The 18,782-nt window shown below is 46.5% G+C and overlaps 1 protein-coding gene across 2 annotated transcripts in view; it reads left to right on the forward strand.

Moving 5' to 3' along the window:
* Positions 1–18,782, forward strand: part of rab26 (RAB26, member RAS oncogene family) — a 240,482-nt gene that overhangs the window by 170,051 nt on the left and 51,649 nt on the right. For both annotated transcript variants that reach the window (XM_078418123.1, XM_078418124.1), the window contains exon 5: positions 9,534–9,586. In XM_078418123.1, coding sequence (XP_078274249.1) covers positions 9,534–9,586 — 53 coding nt within the window. The remainder of the gene's footprint in view (positions 1–9,533; positions 9,587–18,782) is intronic.

Here is an 18,782-nt window from a genome sequence, read left to right on the forward strand (position 1 = left end):
GTATTGCGAGTAATTCTGGGCCCAATATCTGAGGAAGGATGTGCTGCCATTGGAGAGGGTCGGTAGGAGGTTCATAAGAATGATTCCGGGGATGAATGGGTTAACATATGATGAGCGTGTGGCGGCACTGGGCCTGTGCTCGCTGGATTTAGAAGGATGAGGGGGGACCTCATTGAAACTTTCCTAGTCGTGAGAGGCCTAGATAATGTGGATGTGAAGAGGATGGTTTCACTCGTGGGAGAGTCTAAGACCAGAGGGCACAGTCTCAGAATAAAAGGATGTACCTTTAAAAAGGAGATGAGGAGGTATCTCTTTAGCCAGAGGATGGTGAATCTGTGGAATTCATTTCCACAGATGGCTGTGGAGGCCAAATCAATGGCATGGTGTTTTTAAAGCGGAGATTTGCATGTCCTTAGGGGCTCAAAGGTTACAGGGAGAAGGCTGGAGAATGGGGCTGAGAGGGAAAGATAGATCAGCTATGATTGAACGGCAGAGTAGACTCGATGGGCCGAATAGCCTAATTCTGCTCGTACGATATGAACTTCAATGGTTCAATGGTGCTTTATGGTTCAAACTTATGAAGAAACTGCTGTCGGGAACTGAGCAGGTCAGGCAGCATCAGTGGTGACAGAGGCATGGTCGAAGTGCTGGGTTGTGACACAGGATGGCTGTATCAATGGCCAAGGTGACATTAATTGCCTCATAATATACATCCCTGGCATTTACATCCCTCATCACCCCATGGACTCGGTGGTAGTGTAGTTTCAGTCACCAGTTTGGTAACCATAAACGTCAACTCACTTTAGATCTTCTTGTAGAAACAAGGAACTGCAGATGTTGATTTACGAAAAAGGACACAAAGTGCTGGAGTAACTCAGCAGGTCAGGTGGCATCCCTGGAGAACATGGATGGGTGACGTTTCAGGACAGGACCCTTCTTCAAAAGGAAGCCATTTAACCTACAAACCTGCACATCTTTGGTGTGGGAGGAAAGCGATGCACCCTGAGAAAACCCACGCGGTCGCAGAGAGAACGTATAAACTCCGCACAGGGAGCACCCATAGTCAGGATCAAACATGGGGTCTCTGCCGCTGTAATGCAGTGGCTCTACTGCTGCGCCACCGTGCTGCCCAATGTTCTCAGGATTCCTCCCACATCAAACTTGCATGTTTGTAGGTTAATTGGCCTCTGTAAAATTGCCCTTATTGTGTAGGGAGTGGATGTGAAGGTTGGATAACATAGAACTAGTGGGAATGGATAGGCACAAAAAGCTGGAGTAACGCAACGGAACAGGCAGCATCTCTGGAGAGAAGGAATGGGTGATGTTTCGGGTCGAGACCCTTCTTCAGACTGGATGATGGATGATCAGTTTGGACAGAGTGGGCCGAAGGGCCTATTTCCATGCTGTATCTCTCAAAAAAAAAGTTTAGGTTTATTATTGTCACGTGTGCTGAGGTACAGTGAAAACATTATTTTACATGCTAGTCAATCAGGTTAGGTAATAATCAAGTCAAACTCTAGTACAATAGGTAGAGCAAAGGGGAAGATACAGAGTGCAGAATATAGTTCTCAGCATTGTAGCGCACCAGTTCCATAGACAAAGTCCAATGTCTACAATGGGGTAGAGGTGATTCGGACAGTAACCTAGCTTATGGAAGGACCATTCAGAAGTCTGATAACAGAGAAGAAAAAAGCTGTTCTTGGGTCTAGTGGTGTGTGCTTTCAAGCTTCTATATTTTTTACCCAGCAGGAATGGGGAGAAGAAGGAATGACCAGGGTGGCACAAGACTTTGATTATGTTTGGAGCGTTGAGTGTAGATGGAGTCAATGGTGGGGAGTCTGTTCTGTGTGGTGAAGTGGGCTGCCTCCACACCAGTTTCATCAGTCACCTCAGAACAGACAGAATTGGGATAAATGTGAATCAGATAGTACCCCAGCTTAGAAACATAGAAACAGAAAATAGATGCAGGAGGAGGCCATTTGGCCTTTCGAGCCAGCACTGCCATTCATTGTGATCATGGCTGATCATCCACAATCCATAACCCGTGCCTGCCTTCTCCCTATACCCCTTGATCCCGCTAGCCCCTAGAGCTCTATCTAACTCTCTTTTAAATTCATCCAGAGAATTGGCCTCCACTGCCTTCCGTGGCAGAGAATTCCACAAATTCACAACTCTCTGTGTGAAAAAGTTTTTCTCATCTCAGTTTTAAATGGCCTCCCCTTTATTCTTAGACTGTGGTCCCTGGTTCTGGACTCCCCCAACATTGGGAACATTTTTCCTGCATCTAGCTTGTCCAGTCCTTTTATAATTTTATATGTTTCTATAAGATCCCTCATCCTTCTAAATTCCAGTGAATACAAGCCCAATCCAATCTCTCCTCATATGACAGTCCCGCCATCCCAGGGATTAACCTCGTGAACCTGCGCTGCACTCCCTCAATAGCAAGGATGTCCTTCCTTAAATTAGGAGACCAAAAATGCACACAGTACTCCAGGTGCGGTCTCACCAGGGCCCCGTACAACTGCAGAAGGACCTCTTTACTCCGACACTCAAATCCTCTTGTTATGAAGGCCAACATGCCATTAGCCATGCCATGGAAAGACCGTTCAGGAGCCTAATAACAGAGGGGAAGAAGCTGTTCTTGAGTCTAGTGGTGCTTGCTTTCACACTTCTGTACCTTCTGCCCGATGGGTACAGGGAGAAGAAGTAAAATTGCTTGAGTAGAGTTAATTGATGGATTAAGAACTGCCCAGGCTATGGAAATAACTCTTGCAATCTTCTTCAGGGTATTATATTGAGTTCTCTTACATTGGCCTGAGGGCAGACAGGACTGCAGTTTACTGTTTCACGTGTAAGAGATTAATGTGCATCTCCTGTGGCAATGTGCAGAGTTCCACGACACATGTTATGGAGCAGGAGAGAAGGACTAATTAGCTCTGTTAAGGAGATGCCACTGGCACAATGGCTTTATGTGCTAATGTGAAGGTGTGGTAATCTCTGAAGAAATTAGTGACTGCACCTTTTCTGCTGATGTTATTGGATTGAACTGAGAGCACACAGTGCTGTACATTATAAAGAAACAAAGCTTCGATCACCAACTAGAGAGCGGTCCTGACCTACCATCTACCTCATTGGAGATCCTTGGACTATCTGCAATCGACCTTTATTGGACTTTACCTTGCACTAAACGTTATTCCCTTTATCCTGCATTTGTACACTGTGGACGGCCTGATTGTAATCATGTATAGTCTTTTCACTAAGTGGATAGCACGCAACAAAAAGGATTTTCACTGTTCCTTGGTACACATGACAATAATAAACTACACTAAACTAAATGGCACAGTGGTAGAATTGCTGCCTCACAGCGCCAGTGTCCCTAGTTCGATCCTGACTATGGGTGCTGTTTGTACGTTCTTCCTGTGACCACGTGGGTTTTCTCCAGGTGCTCTGGTTTGCGCTCATACTCCAAAGACAAACAGGCTTGTATGTTAATTGGCTTCAGTAAAAATTGTTTATCGCCCCTAGTGTGTGGATAGTGCTGGTGCATGGGGCGATCGCTGCCCGGTGCAGACTCGGTTGGCCGAAGAGCCTGTTTCCACGCCGTATCTCCAAAGCCTAAAGCCTTTTCACTGCACAATGGTACACATGACAATAATAAACTAAAGTAAACTAAGCAAGGGGCCGAATGTGGCTTGGACAGGCCTCAGGCTTCCAACTCCACTGGATTGTCCGGGAGTTCCAAGATTAATGCCTCACAGACAACAAAGATTTGCCACCTTCTGGCACCACGCTACATCTATCGAGTCTCAAGTGTCTGAAATCAAGTCTGATCTTGGCCTAAGGTGATATACATTTCTCATTTTCACCGGGCCCTGACATGAGAAAATGAGAAATGTCTATCTCCTTTGGCCAAGATTAGACTTGATTGATTTCAGAGAGTTGAGACTCGATAGATGAAACATGGTGCCAGAACATGGTGACTCTTTGTGTGTTGTGCCAGAAAAGGATCTATTATAATACACTGCAATCATTCTAGTTTAGTTTAATAAATGCTATCCAGTCAGCGAAAAGACCATCAGTGATTACTATCAAGCCGTCCACAGTGTACATATACAGGATAAAGGGAATAATGTTTAGTGCAAAACAACGTCCAGTAAAGACCAATTGACGATAGTTCGAAGGTCACCAATAAGGTAGATGGGAGGCCATGGTGCTCTCTAGTTGATGAGTGGATGGTGCAGTTGTCTGATGACAGCTGGGAAGAAACTGTCCACTCTATTCCACTCATTAACGTGTGTATGATTGTACCCATGTATGGTAAGCTTTGACCGGAGCACATAAGACAGAGATTTTCACTGTATCTAGGTACACGTGATAATACGATACTAAACTAAACTGAACAGTTGGTCAAGGAATCTGCAATATGGAAGCACAGTTGGAGCATTGTTATTTTCTCTGAAAATTTTGATTGTATTCAACATTTAAAACAACATTTTTAAGACATTTGGACGGGTACATGTGTAGTAAAGGTTTAGAGGGAGATGGGTCAAACACAGACAGATGGGACCAGTGTAGATAGAGCATCTTTGTCGGTATGAGCAAGGGGCCGAAGAGCCTGTTTCCGTGCTGTGCGACTCTGTGGCTTGGATATTTTGGCAGAGGAAATTGGATTGTGGTTTGGATTGCATTGGAGGATTGGATTGAAATTTGGCAGAGGATTATTGGATTGACTTGACGTTGAATATTGTCCAATCTGGTAATGAGCGGTATCCAATTAACCAATTTGTATGAGAAGTCAGGGCAGGGCAAGGATTATCACGTCAGGTGACCAATGGGCAGACAACTAGAATCAAGATGTCCCGTGCCAATGCCTAATGGATGTAGCCATTCAGAGTTTGCGACCCCATTGGGATTGCAGGTGCTAGGAACTGGTGCAGTTTGATGCAGTAAACAATCTCAGCAAAGACTGCAGCTATTCCACTTGAAAGTCCACACACGACGTGGAGCATTGTTCTGCATTCTGGTCTGCAAGTGCACAATGTGACTTTGTGCATGATGATCGAGAATGGGAGTGGTTCCAGGGTGAATTGGGTCTGCTTGTTGAGACCTGACCTAGTGCATTCAGCAGCTGTTGAGGGGTTATCAGGCTGAACGTTCTCTGGGGGAGCCATGTTGTAAGACTTGGCTGTCTATTGTTCCTCTGCCTTGTTACGTTAATCGCAGATGGATGACTCTGTGTGTGTGTGAATTGGACTTTGTTTTCACAGCCGTGAACTTGTGCCATTGTTTTAACTTTCTTTATGGATGTAAAAGAAGCTGAGATATCGGCGAGACCAAGCGCAGACTGGGTGATCGTTTTGCTGAACACCTAGGCTCAGTCCGCCTTGGCCTACGTGATCTCCCAGATGCCAAACATTTTAACTCCCCTTCCCATTCCCATACTGACCTTTCTGTCCTGGGCCTCATCCACTGTCAGAGTGAGGCCACATGCAAATAGGAGGAGCAGCACCTCATATTTCACTTGTGCAGCTTACAACCCAGCGATGTGAATATTGATTTCAATCCAGGTGAGCCCCTGACTGCTGCGAGCCTCCAGCCGCCACCTCCAACGGGATCCCAACACGAGCCACATTTTCCCATCTCCACCCCTTCCGCCTTCTGCAGAGACCGTTCCCTCTGCAATTCCCTGGTTAACTCATCCCTTCCCACCCAAACCACCAACTCCCCAGGTACCTTCCCCAGCAACCACAGGAGATGCAACACTTGTCGCTATACCTCCTCCCTCGACTGTCCAGGGGCCCCGACATTCCTTTCAGGTTAGGCAGAGGTTCACTTGCACCTCCTCCAACCTCATGTATTGTATCCGTTGTTCAAGATGTGGACTCATACACATCGGCGAGACCAAACGCAGACTGGGCGATCGCTTTGCGGAACACCTTCGCTCAGCCCGCCTGAACCTACCTGATCTCCCGGACACTGGGCACTTTAATTCTCCTTCCCATTCCCACACAGGCCTTTCTGTCCTCGGTCTCCTCCATTGTCAGAGTGAGGCTAAACGCAAATTGGAGGAACAGCATCTCATGTTTTGCTTGGGCAGCTTACAGCCCAGTGGTATGAATATTGATTTCTCTCACTTCAGGTAGCCCCGGCATTCCTTCCCTCTCGGAAGGCCCAAGTGCACGGATTAAGGTCCTTCATTGTTAATATGGTGCAGAATTATTTTATTAATCTGGTACACAGTATTTAGTATCTGATAAATAAAAATGTATTTCGCTGTACCTGGTACAAGTGACAAAAATGAAACCATTGAATCATTGAACCATGGAAATAGTTTTCCTGATAATATAGTCACATAGAGAACCTTTCTGAGCAACTTCTCCTCTTTTCTGGCACCTCTCTTTTCACCAGCTTCAGTTTCCTCATTAGGGTCCATCTTAAAATGACTGTCTTGTGCACAATTTTTTAAAAATCCACATCGAACAGTATGGCCCTCTTCAGTTTAGCATTGTAGCACTTCGGTTCAATAGACAAAGTCCAATGGCCACAATGGGGTAGAAGTGAATCAAACAGTACTCTAGCTTATGGAAGAACCGTTCAGAAGCCTAATAACAGAGGGAAAGAAGCTGTTCCTGAATCTGTTGGTGCGTGCTTTCAAGCTTCTATATCTTTTGCCCAGCGGGAGTGGGGAGAAGAAGGAATAAGCGGGATGACACAAGGCTTTGATTATGTTGGCAGCGTGAAGTGCAGATGGAGTCAACGGTGGGGAGTCTGGTCTGTGTGATGAACTGGGCTGCATCCACACCGGGTCTCATCAGTCACCTCAGAGCAGACAGAAATGGAGCGGACGCGAGTTGTCCTCGATCCCAAAGCAACCGTCTGAGAAGGGGGAAGGTAGAGAAGATGGAGTATGAGAATAAATGGGTCATTTCCAGATTGGCCCACAGTAACCCGTGGAATACCACAGCGTTCAGTGCAACATACAACCTATACTAAGGACTTAGATCAAGGAACAAAATATACTTTAGTTAAATGTGTTGATACAAAGATGAAGGGCAAAGAAAAGGGTCTCTGTTGAAATAGTGGAGGATCGCTGTGTAAGGAAGCAATGGTGTCCTTGCAAGGACAACCCAGCTTCCCATGGCATCTGCCAGTGTAGCATTATTGGGAAAACAGAAGTTGTGAATAGATTTTAAAAACTCTGGTCCCTGTCTCCAAGCCAAAGTGGTCAGGAAAATGTTTCTTAATTGTTGGGTTCCCCGCTGAGTTCTACTGTGCTATTTGTCTTGCACAATTCCAAGTTAATGGCCCTTCAGATGTGATTATCACAGACAGCAGATGTGATGGACTTCGGTTTGCATAAAGATGAGCCAAGCAACTTAAACTATAGACGGTACAGTTTAGTTGACTTCAGTTTACTTTAGTTTTTTTAGTTTAGAGATACAGCGCGGAAACAGGCCCTTCGGCCCACCGAGTCCACGCCGACCAGCGATCCCCGCACACTAGGACTATCCTACACACGAGGGATAATTTATACCGAAGGCAATTAACCTACAAACCCGTATGCCTTTGGAGTGTTGGAGGAAACTGGAGCACCCGGAGCAAAGTGAGAATTTGGGAACTCGACACAGACAGTACCTGAGGTCAGGATTGAACCCAGGTCTCTGGTGCTGTGTGGCAGTAGCTGTACCCCTGCGCCACTGTGACAAAGGGCTCATTAGTGTATCAGGTGGCAGTGGAGCCAGTTGACCCAAGCTAGACAGCCAGATCTGAAGGTTTATTGGATAGGTTTCCTCACTCTCCCACCCTAGAGGGAGGTGCCTTGAAGAGGGAGCCCAGTGAAATTAGCAGACATTGGCATTACTCACTGTGTCATTACTCACTGTGCTATTACTCACTATAGTACTCATATCTATTTCACGTACTGATAACGGAACAATGAAACTCTTACTGACAGCGGCATACCAGACCTGTAAACACAGCACACACAAATAATATATAATCACAAAAAAATCAAAAATCAATAACCACAAAACTTGTGCAAACAAAAATTCCAACGATCTCAGGGCAACCAAAGGCAGTCCATAAATGTTCATAGTTGAGGTTACTCTATGTTCCCGATTTTAAAATGTTCCCGATGCTGGGGGAGTCCAGAACCAGGGGTCACAGTTTAAGAATAATGGGTAGGCCATTTAGGACTGAGATGAGGAAACACTTTTTCACCCAGAGAGTTGGGAATCTGTGGAATTCTCTGCCACAGAAGGCAGTGGAGGCCAATTCATTGGATGTTTTCAAGAGAGAGTTAGATTTAACTCTTAGGGCTAACGGAATCAAGAGCAATGGGGAGAAGCAGAAACCAGGATTTTGGATGATCAGCCATGATCATATTGAATGGCGGGGCTAACTCAAGGGCCGAATGGCCTACTCCTGCACCTAGTTTCTATGTATCTATGTTCAAGAGCCTGATGGTTGTTGGGAAGAAGCTATTCATGACTCCTAGTGGACATGCTTGTGCTCCTGTGTCTTCTTAGAGTCCTAGAGGCATGCAGCATGGAAAAAGGCCCTTTGGTCCAACTTGCCCATGCCATCCATGATGCCCATCTACACCAGTCCCACCTTCCCGTGTTTGGCCAATATCCCTCTAAACCTTTCCTACCCATTGGTAAGAGTAATTGGAGTCAGGGGCAGCACGGTGGCGCAGCGGTAGAGTTGCTGCCTTACAGCACCAGAGACCCGAGTTGGATCCTGGCTATGGGTGTTGTCTGTATGGAGTTTGTACGTGCTCCCCGTCAGCACATGGGTTTTCCCCGGGTGCTCTGGTTCCCTCCAAAAACTCCGAAGACGTACAGGTTTGTTGGTTAATCGGCTTTGGTAAAAATTGTAAATTACCCCTAGTGTGTAGATAGTCCTGGTGAACGGGGATTCCTGGTTGGTGTGGACTCAGTGAGCCAAAAGGCCTATTTCCATGCTGTGTCTCTAAACTAAACTAAACTAAACTAAACTAAAAGTCATTGGAGACATATCCTTCTGAAGTAGAGGCGGTTGGAGTGCTTTCTTGGCCATAGCATCAATATGATTAGACATTTACACCTAGGAACCTGAGTGCCTTTGTAAAAGAAAATAACTGCAGATGCTGGTACAAATCGATTTATTCACAAAATGCTGGAGTAACTCAGCAGGTCAGGCAGCATCTCGGGAGAGAAGGAATGGGTGACGTTTCTGGTCGAGACCCTTCTTCAGAAGGAAACGTCACCCATTCCTTCTCTCCCGAGATGCTGCCTGACCTGCTGAGTTACTCCAGCATTTTGTGAATAAATGCTTTTGTAAAAGAACTATCTAATCAGACATGCCCTCTCAAAAACTGATGTTAACTTTGCATTATTAGCCGTATCTATATTAACCTATGTTTGCCACAAGCCTGCCTATTTGGTTTCTGATTTTTAATCATGGGTCAACGCAACAAGATTTTTTGGTGCGTATTAATTACATCTGATGCAAAAATTTAATTTAATAAACGGTCTCTTTTCTCTTCCTAGCTCTTTTGTTGCTGTATGATGTCACGAACAAAACATCATTTGACAACATTCAGGTAGGCAGAGTTTAATGCAGCTCAGGTAAGCTCAGGTAAGCCATCAAGGAATGACTAGAGCTTTGGGAATGGTAGCCCTGGATACCGAGGTTAAATGTGAATAGTTTACTTTAGCTTATTGTTGTCACATCTACCGAGGTACAATAAAAAGCTTTATTTTTGCCTGCTATCCAGTCAGCGGAAAGACCATACATGGTCCACAGTGTAAATATACACTCCGACCATATACACATGGTCCACGTGTAAATATACAGTAAATATACAGGATAAAAGGTATAATGTTTAGTGCAAGATAAAGTCCAGTGAAGTCCGACTAATGTCAACCAACATGCCCCATCTACACTAACCCCAGCTGCCTGCATTGGCCCATATCCCTCTAAGCCTATCCCATCTATGTACCTGTTTAAGTGTTTCTTGAACGTAGTGATAAGACCTGCTTCACCTACCTCCTCCGGCAGCACATTCCATATACCCACCACCCTTTGTGTAAAAGAAGTTGCCCCTCAGGTTCCTATTAAACCTACCCCCCCCCCCCCAACCTTAAACCTTTGTTGGTATTACCAACAGGTGGAAAATTTAAATGCCAGTGCATTCCCACTTTGAGGTTTATGAAGGCGTCTGATTCATTACCAGAGCCAGCTCCCGACAGCTCTGCACTCTTGTAGAACAGCGTCACCGTAGCGTGAGACAATTTATGGAGTGTTTGAGTTAAGAGCTCCCTTTAGCCATAACTCATAATCAGTGGTGAAAGATGTTGGTATGCTGCAGGGTACTGTCTTACAAGGCTAATTAACCATGGCACCCGTCCACCGCTGCTCATCATTGCTAAGGCAGCAAGGTAATGCTAGATGTTTGCTACTAAAAACATGGTACAAATGCTCACACATGGAACCTGACCATGACGTCTTAAGTTTGGATTACAGTTGCCCAGACCTGTATGCCAGGGGATTGCAAAGGTATAAAGCTATTACACAGTGCTTGAGCATCAGCTGAGGCCAAGCCTTCTTGTTGGAAGGTCGTCCAAGAGGGAGAGAGAGGGAGAAGCATTGAAATCCAAGTGCAGATTCAATAATAACATTTAAAGGTCATCTGGAGAGGTACATGAACAGGATGGCACAGTGGCGCAGCGGTAGAGTTGCTGCCTTACAACGCCAAAGACCCGGGTTTGATCCTGACTACAGGTCAATACATAGTTTGTACGTTCTCCCTGTGACCGCGTGGGTTTTCTCCGGGTGCTCCAGCTTCCAAAGACATACAGGTTTCTAGGGTTGTGGCTTCTGTATTTATAATTTGTCCCTAGTGTGTAGGATAATGGTAGTGTATGGGGCGATCGCTGGTGGGCGTGGGTTCAGTGGGCCGAAGGGCCTGTTTCCATGCTGTATCTCTAAAGTCTGGTGAAAGGTTTAGAGGGATACTAGCACAAGTGTGCCCGTTGGGCCCGTCCTCGTAGGGTTTCCATTGTAACCGTGAGGGGAGTGGGGGGGAGGGAAGGGGGAGGGAGGGAGATGGGAGGTGTGGAGGGGGGAGGGGAGGGGGAGGGAGGGGGGAGGGGAGGGGGGAAGGGGGGGAGGGAGAGGGGAGGGAGAGGGGAGGGAGAGGGGAGGGAGGGGGGTAGGGGGGGAGGGGGAGGGAGGGGGGAGGGGAGAAGGGGGGAAGGGGGAAGGGAGGGGGACCTCCCCTTTTCCCAGTACCCCTCTTTCCCCGTTGGGCCCGTCCTCGTAGGGTTTCCATTGTAACCGGGAGGAGGGGAGGGAAGGGGGAGGGAGGGAGGAGGGAGGAGGGAGGTTTGGAGGGAGGAGGGGAGGGGGAGGGGGGGAGGGGAGGGGGGGAGGGGGGTAGGGGGGAGGGGGAGGGAGGGGGGGGGAGGGGGGGAGGGAGGGCGGAGGGGAGGGGGAGGGGAGGGACTAGCTTCTATGGGTCACCTTGAGCAACATGGCATAGTTAGACCGAAGGGCATGTTTCCATGCTGTACGACCTCCTGACTCTATGTAATACGTCAGTCAACTTCATAGAGTCACGTGTATAATGTGCTGATGAGATTTGCTCTTCAAGATGAGTGGAGAGGATTCCCATGCATTATTTCAAGGGGCGGAAGGGGATTGTAGATTAACCAGCACCCTAGTGTGTAGAGAGTGGATGCAAAATTGGGATGACGTAGAACAAGTGTGAACGGGTGATCGATGGCTGGCATGGACTCGGTGGGCCAAAGGGCTGTTTCCATGCTGCATCTCTAAACTAAACTACATTTCACACACCATGTATTGCTGATGTTCCTGACTTAATTCCTGAACGTTTTGCCGTTTAGTTTAGTTTAGAGATACAGCTTGGAAACAGGCCCCTCGGCCCACCGTGTCTGCACCGACCAACGTTCACTTATACACTAGTTCTATCCCACACACTAGCAACAATTTGCAGAAGCCAATTAACCTACAGACCTGTGTGTCTTTGGGATGTGGGAGGAAACCGGAGCACCCGGAGCAAACCCGCGCGGTCACAGCAAGAGCGTACAAACTCCGTACAGACAGCACCCGTAGTCAGGATCAAACCTGGATCTCTGGTGCTGTAAGGCAACAACTCTACTGCTGCTAAGATCAGGCACAAAGTGCTGCAGTAACTCAGCGGGTCAGACAGTATCTCTGGAGAAAAAGAATACATGACGTTTCGGGTCGGAACCCTTCCCCAGTCAAAACATCATCTAAGAGTAGGTCAACCTATGATGAGCGTTTGTCGGCACGGGGCCTTTACTCGCTGGAGTTTAGAAGAATGAGGGGACATCATTGAAACATACAGAATAGTGAAAGGCTTGGATAGAGTGGATGTGGAGAGGATGTTTCCACTAGTGGGAGAGTCTTGGACTATAGGTCATAGCCTCAGAATTAAAGGACGGTCTTTTGGGAAGGAGATGAGGAGACATTTCTTTCGTCAGAGGGTGGTGAATCTGTGGAATTCTTTGCCACAGAAGGCTGTGGAGGCCAAGTCGGTGGATATTTTTAAGGCAGAGATAGATAGATTCTTGATTAGTACGGGTGTCAGAGGTTATGGGGAGAAGGCAGGAGAATGGGGTTAGGAGGGAGAGATAGATCAGCCATGATTGAATGGCGGAGTAGACTTGATGGGCCAAATGACCTAATTCTACTCCTATTCCTTATGCCCTAATGACTACTCTTTTACTCCAGAGATGCTGCCTGACCCGCTGAGTTACTCCAGCACTTTGTGTCTATCTTTGGCGACGTACACAACAGTACTGCTGTGCCACTGCGCTGCCCTTTTTTTTATCAATGTCGACAGTGTGATGTTTATGATTGAGGTTATTCTATCAGGGTTGACATCTCAATGAGGCAGAGTCTCTCGACCTGTAGACTCGGCGTCAGCCTTGTGGAAATATCACGGAAGCACAGCGGCACGCTTTGATTCACCGCCATGTTGGAGAGGAGTAAATGACAACCACTACAAGGCAAAGCATGTGTCAGTGTGCACATTAGATTGAAGCAGTCTAACAGCAGTGCTTTATCTGCTTGTCAAAGCCAGAACAGGTTCAATTGAAGATGCCCTTGAACTAGAATCTGCAGAGAATGGTCACTGGAGACTGAGTTTGATTAAGCACAGTGCACATCGCTCAGTGACATTTGTGGGCTCCACCTTTCCTTGATCATCGGTGCTGGCTGTGATTTGTTCTGATTTAGATTTAGAGATACAGCGCGGAAACAGGCCCTTCGGCCCACCGAGTCCGCGCCGCCCAGCGATCCCCGCACATTAACACTATCCTACACACACTAGGGACAATTTTTACATTTGCCCAGTCATTTAACCTACATACCTGTACGTCTTTGGTGTGTGGGAGGTAACCGAAGATCTCGGAGAAAACCCACGCAGGTCACGGGGAGAACGTACAAACTCCGTACAGACGGCGCCCGTAGTCAGGATCGAACCTGAGTCTCCGGCGCTGCATTCGCTGTAAGGCAGCAACTCTACCGCTGCGCCACCGTGCCGCAAAACATGAACCTTTTCATATCTCTAGCTTCCCTCTCCCCGACTCTCAGTCGGAAGAAGTGTCTCGCCCCGAAACGTCACCTGTTCCTTTTCTCCAGAGACGCTGCCTGACCCGCTGAGTTACTCCAGCATTTTGTGTCTATCCATCTAATCCAGAGAATAGGTTCAGTTGGTTTAGTTTATTGTCACGTTCACTGAGGTACATTGAAATTATTTTTTTTGCGTGCTATCCAGTCAGTGGAAAGACTGCACATGAATACAATTGAGTCATCCAGTGCCCACTGGCTCTCAAACTGTGACCGTTTTGCCAGCAGTGATGGGGCTGTTAAAATTGAGACCTTGAGCTTGATAGCACTCTCGAGAGCAAACCAAACTATATTTGTGCATGTTTTGACGTGTTCCTATTATATTTCTGTCAGATTGTTTTCTTTTTTTGATGTTTGAAGTCTGCAGTTGAAAGCATTGCCAGCCTTTGAAGCAAGAACTAACAAAAGAAGGATTTGTATTTGTAATCTCTTGTTCAGGGTGGCTCAAATTGACTCGTGGCCAATGATCTACTGTGGAATTGAAGGTATTGTTATAAGGTGGCTGAGGCAGAGCAAATTCCCATCAATGTTCCTTTTTGATGGTATGAGCTGAGGGAGGAATGTTGCCGAGGACATTGCCAACACTCACTGTACTCATTTTGGATAGCGTCGAGGGATCCTTTAAGGAGTCTTGGGGAGAACTGGGAAGGGGGAGGGGAAGAGAGGGACAGAGGAACTATCTAAAGTTGGAGAAGTCAATGTTCATACCGCTAGGATGTAAGCTGCCCAAGCGAAATATGAGGTGCTGCTGTAATGGGAAGGCTGTGGTTAGGGTTAGAGAGGGTACACAAAAGATTCACAAGGATACTGCCTGGATAAGCGGGCGACACGGTGTTGCAGCTACTGCCTTACAGTTCCAGAGATCCAGATTTGATCCTGACCACAGGTGCTTGTCTGTATGGAGTTGGTACATTCTCCTCGTGACCTGCGTGGATTTTCTCCGAGATCTTTGGTTTCCTCCCACATCTAAGACGCACAGGTTTGTAGGTTAATTGGCTTGGTGTAAATGTAAAATTATCCCTAGTATGTGTAGGATAGTGTTAATGTGCAGGAATCAGTGGTTGGTGCAGACCCGGTGGGCCGAAGGGCCTGTTTCTGCGCTGTATCTCTAAACTAAACAAGAGGGCTTGACTAACGAGAGGAGACTATATGGGCTAGGATTATTTTTCCATGAAGTGAAGGAGGCTAAGGAATGACCTTACAGAGGTTTATAATAGGTTCTATGGTACTCAAGTACAGTGTGATTTGACTAGATCGCAGGCTGAACAAGCCATCATTGTATCTCTGTACACTTGTCAATAAAAATATACCAAACTAAAGTAAACTAACATCATGTGGACATAGATAAGATGGAATGTCACTGTCTTTTTCCCAGGGTAGGAGCATCTAACATTAGAGGATAAGGTTTAGGATGAGAGGGGGATAGATTTAAAGTGGACTTGAGGGACAGTTTTTCAAACGAGGGTGGTGGATGTATGGAACGAGTTGTCAGAGAAAGTGGTAGAGTCAGATACAATCACAGCGTTTCAAAGACACTTGGACAGCTTCATAATAGGAAAGGTTTAGAGGGATATGGGATATGAACAGCTCAGGAAGGCACCTTGGTTGGCATGGACAGGATGGGCAGAGAGCATTTGTCCATGTGTATAAATCTATCACCAATAAATGGCCTACGTAAGTATTTGGCCATTCTTTCCTTTCAAAACACAGAAACACAGGCTTATATTTGGTATCTAAATCAAAGGTGTCTGACCTTACTTTAGTTTGGTTTTAGAGATACAGTGCGGAAACAGGCCCTTCAGCCTCCCCGAGTCCGCTCCGACCAACGATCCCTGTACACAAACACTATCCTACACATCCAGTGATCAGCCCCTTTGGAGTGTGGGAGGAAACCAGAGCACCCGAGGAAAACCCACGTGGTCACGGGGAGAACATGCAAACTGCGTAGACAGCACCCGTAGTCAGGATTGAACCTTGATCTCTGGCGCTGTGAGGCAGCAACTCTATGGCTTGGCACCATGCCATCCCTACTGTCCTTCCTTTGTCTGACAAATGAATTAAAAATGGAAATTGTGGCAGATTGATCTTGTCTTTATTCATCATTGTTTTTATATATAACTCTCACCCCTTTCGCACAATATTACTGCACAATCTGTTACTGCCATCAATGAGGATTGCAGCAAGCTGATGTAAGTGCTTTGTTCTGCAGAAAATGTCCTTCAGATTTTGACCTTGACAGTATAAAAACTATCTATTAAATGTAGAAACAAGGAACTGCAGAGGCCGGTTTACCAAGGAAAGGCACAAAGTGCAGGAGTATCTCAGTGGGTCAGGCAGCATCTCTGGAGAACATGGATCGGTGATGTTTTGTGAACCTCCAGTCTGTGGAAAGGTGCCAACCCGAAAAGCACAATTATATTTTGCACAAACAAACCACATAAGTTTTAAGAAAAACTGCAGTTCCCAAAAATCTAAAACGCAAGCAGAAACACTTGGAACCGCTCAGTAGTTCATGCAGCACCTGGGCAAAGAGAAACAGAGTTAACATCTCTCAAAACAAAATTAAGCTGGAAGGAGTGGAGAGAAGATTTACGGGGATGTTGCCAGGATTTGAGGGCCTGAGCTATAGGGAGAGGTTGGGCTGGCTAGGGGTGATTTTATAGAGATGTATACAATTATGAGGGGGATAGATGGGATAGATGCACATTCTTTTACCCAGAGCAGAGGAATCAAGATCCTGAGGACATAGGTTTAGGGTGAGAGGGGAAAGATTTAATAGGAATCTGAGGGGCAACTTTTTTACATGGAACATGGTGGGTATATGGAGCGAGCTGCCAGAGGAGGTAGTTGAGGCAGGTACTATAAAACATTTAAAAGACATTTGGACATTTAGTTACAGTCTTCTAAGGGTTAAGTCCCACTGTGCCATAAACTGCTGAAGATAGAGGGCCTTTTAACCTCTTAATTAGAACCCATTTGCCAAAGATGCCTTTGTTCGCTGAGTGTATATTGCCATGGTAACAATGCTTCAAATTTGTAAATGTTTATTATTGGCAGTGAAATCTGCAGGATGTTAAAAGTAGCGCAGTCTTCTCAATCCTGACATGATTCAGGATGTGCTGGAACAAGATGTCGTCTTACAGATGGGATATCAAACTAAGGCTCCTGAGAGTCATAGAGTCATACAACATGGAAACTGGCCCTTCTGCCCAACTTGCCCACACTGCCTAACGTGCCCCATCCACACTAGTCCCACCTGCCCACGCTTGGCCCCTAACCCTCGAAACCGATCCCATCCATGTACCTGTCCCAATGTCTCTTAAATGTTAAGATGGCACCTGCCTCAACCACCTCCTCCAGCAGTCCGTGCCATATACCTACCATCCTTTGTTACCCGTCAGGTTCCTATTAAATCATTCCCTCTTCACAAACCTATGATGTCCTCTGGTTCTCAATTCCCCTACTCTGGGCCAAAACTGTGTGCGTTTGCCCGATTTATTCCTCTCATGATTTTGTACACCTCTGTAAGATCACCCCTCATCCTCCTGCGCTCCATGGAATAGAGTCCCAGCCTGCTCAACCTCTCCTTATAGCTCAGGTCCCTGAGTCCTAGCAACATTCTCGTAAATCTTCTCTGCACCCTTTCCAGCTCGGTCCTTCTCGTCTCTCAACTGGAAGGAAAAGATCTCGAGGAACTATTCTGTGGGATATTAGTGGGCCACAGCAGTTTATCTGCTAATTCCTAAATTTAATTTTAGAAATACAATGTAAAAACATGCCCTTCGGCCCACCAAGCCCATGCTGACCAGCGATCACCGTATACTAGTTCCATTCTACACACTACGGGCAATTTACAGAAGCCAATTAACCTACAAACCTGCACGTCTTTGGGATGTGGGAGGGAACCAGAGCAGCCGGAGAAAACCCACACGGTCACAGGGAGAATGTACAAACTCCGTACAGGCAGCACCCAAGGTCAGGATCGAACCCGGGTCGCTAGCGTTGTGAGGCAGCAGCTCTACCTCTGCGCCATTGTGCCGCACAGAGGTACAAGTGACAATAACAAAGCTAAACCTAAAGCTAAATCTAAACCTAGCCTTTAGTGCTGTGAATTTTTGCGTTGGGGAGTTCTGTTGAAGCAACAGTGTTGTCAAGCAGAGTCCAAGCATATTCTTTGGCACGGCGCCAAAACAAAGATATACATTTTTTTATGATCCTTCCAGAGATGTTGCTTTAAATATTCAAGTTTTAACATTGTTCTGCCAATCTCTATGATAGCTTAGACCCTGGGAGTATCATACAAAATTGTGAAAGTTGGGCTGTTTCTGGTAATGTTTGTTTGCTGTCTCCGTGAAGTTCTCTAAACGATATTCACGATTGCTTCACAGATGCTTTAAAGTGAGAGAGGCAAAGTTTGAAAGAGATGGGCAGGACAAGTTTTATTGCACAGAGGGTGGTAAGTGCCTGGAAGGTGCTGCCAGGGGTGCTGGTTGAGGCAGACACGATGGTGGCGTTTAAGAGACGTTTGGATAGGCACATGGATATGCAGGGAATGGGGGAATATGGGTTATGTGCAGGTAGATAGAGTTCATGTGATAGGAGCAGAATTGGGCCATTTGCCCATCGAGCCTACTCTGCCATTAAGTCATGGCTGATCTATCTTCCCCTCAACCCCATTCTCCTGCCTTCTCCATATAACCCTTGACACACTTACTGATCAAGAATCTGTGCTGTACTGTTCTATGTTTATGCAATGACTTTGGCAGCACAGTGCACCGCAGGGTCAGAGCTGGTCCATCCTTGCTTTTGTGTTGGAATCCCTCCCCAGAGACTTGCATACAAAGACACTCCTAGTACATCGTTAAGGAGGAGCACTCTGTCAAAGAAGGAGATCAGTTGTAGCTTAGTTGGCAGGCACTGTTACCCTGAGTTAAACATGGCGCAGCAGGTAGACCCGCTGCCTCGCAACACAGCAGATCCGGGTTCGATCCTGACCTCGGCTGCTTTTACGTGAAGTTTGCAAGTGCTTTCTGTGACCCCGTGGATTTCCTCCGGGTGCTCCGGTTTCCTCCTATATTGCAAAGCAGTGCGGGTTTGTAGGTTAATTGGCCTCCGTAAAT

Source organism: Rhinoraja longicauda, chromosome 21 (assembly GCF_053455715.1).
Source record: "Rhinoraja longicauda isolate Sanriku21f chromosome 21, sRhiLon1.1, whole genome shotgun sequence".
NCBI classification, from domain to species: domain Eukaryota; kingdom Metazoa; phylum Chordata; class Chondrichthyes; order Rajiformes; family Arhynchobatidae; genus Rhinoraja; species Rhinoraja longicauda.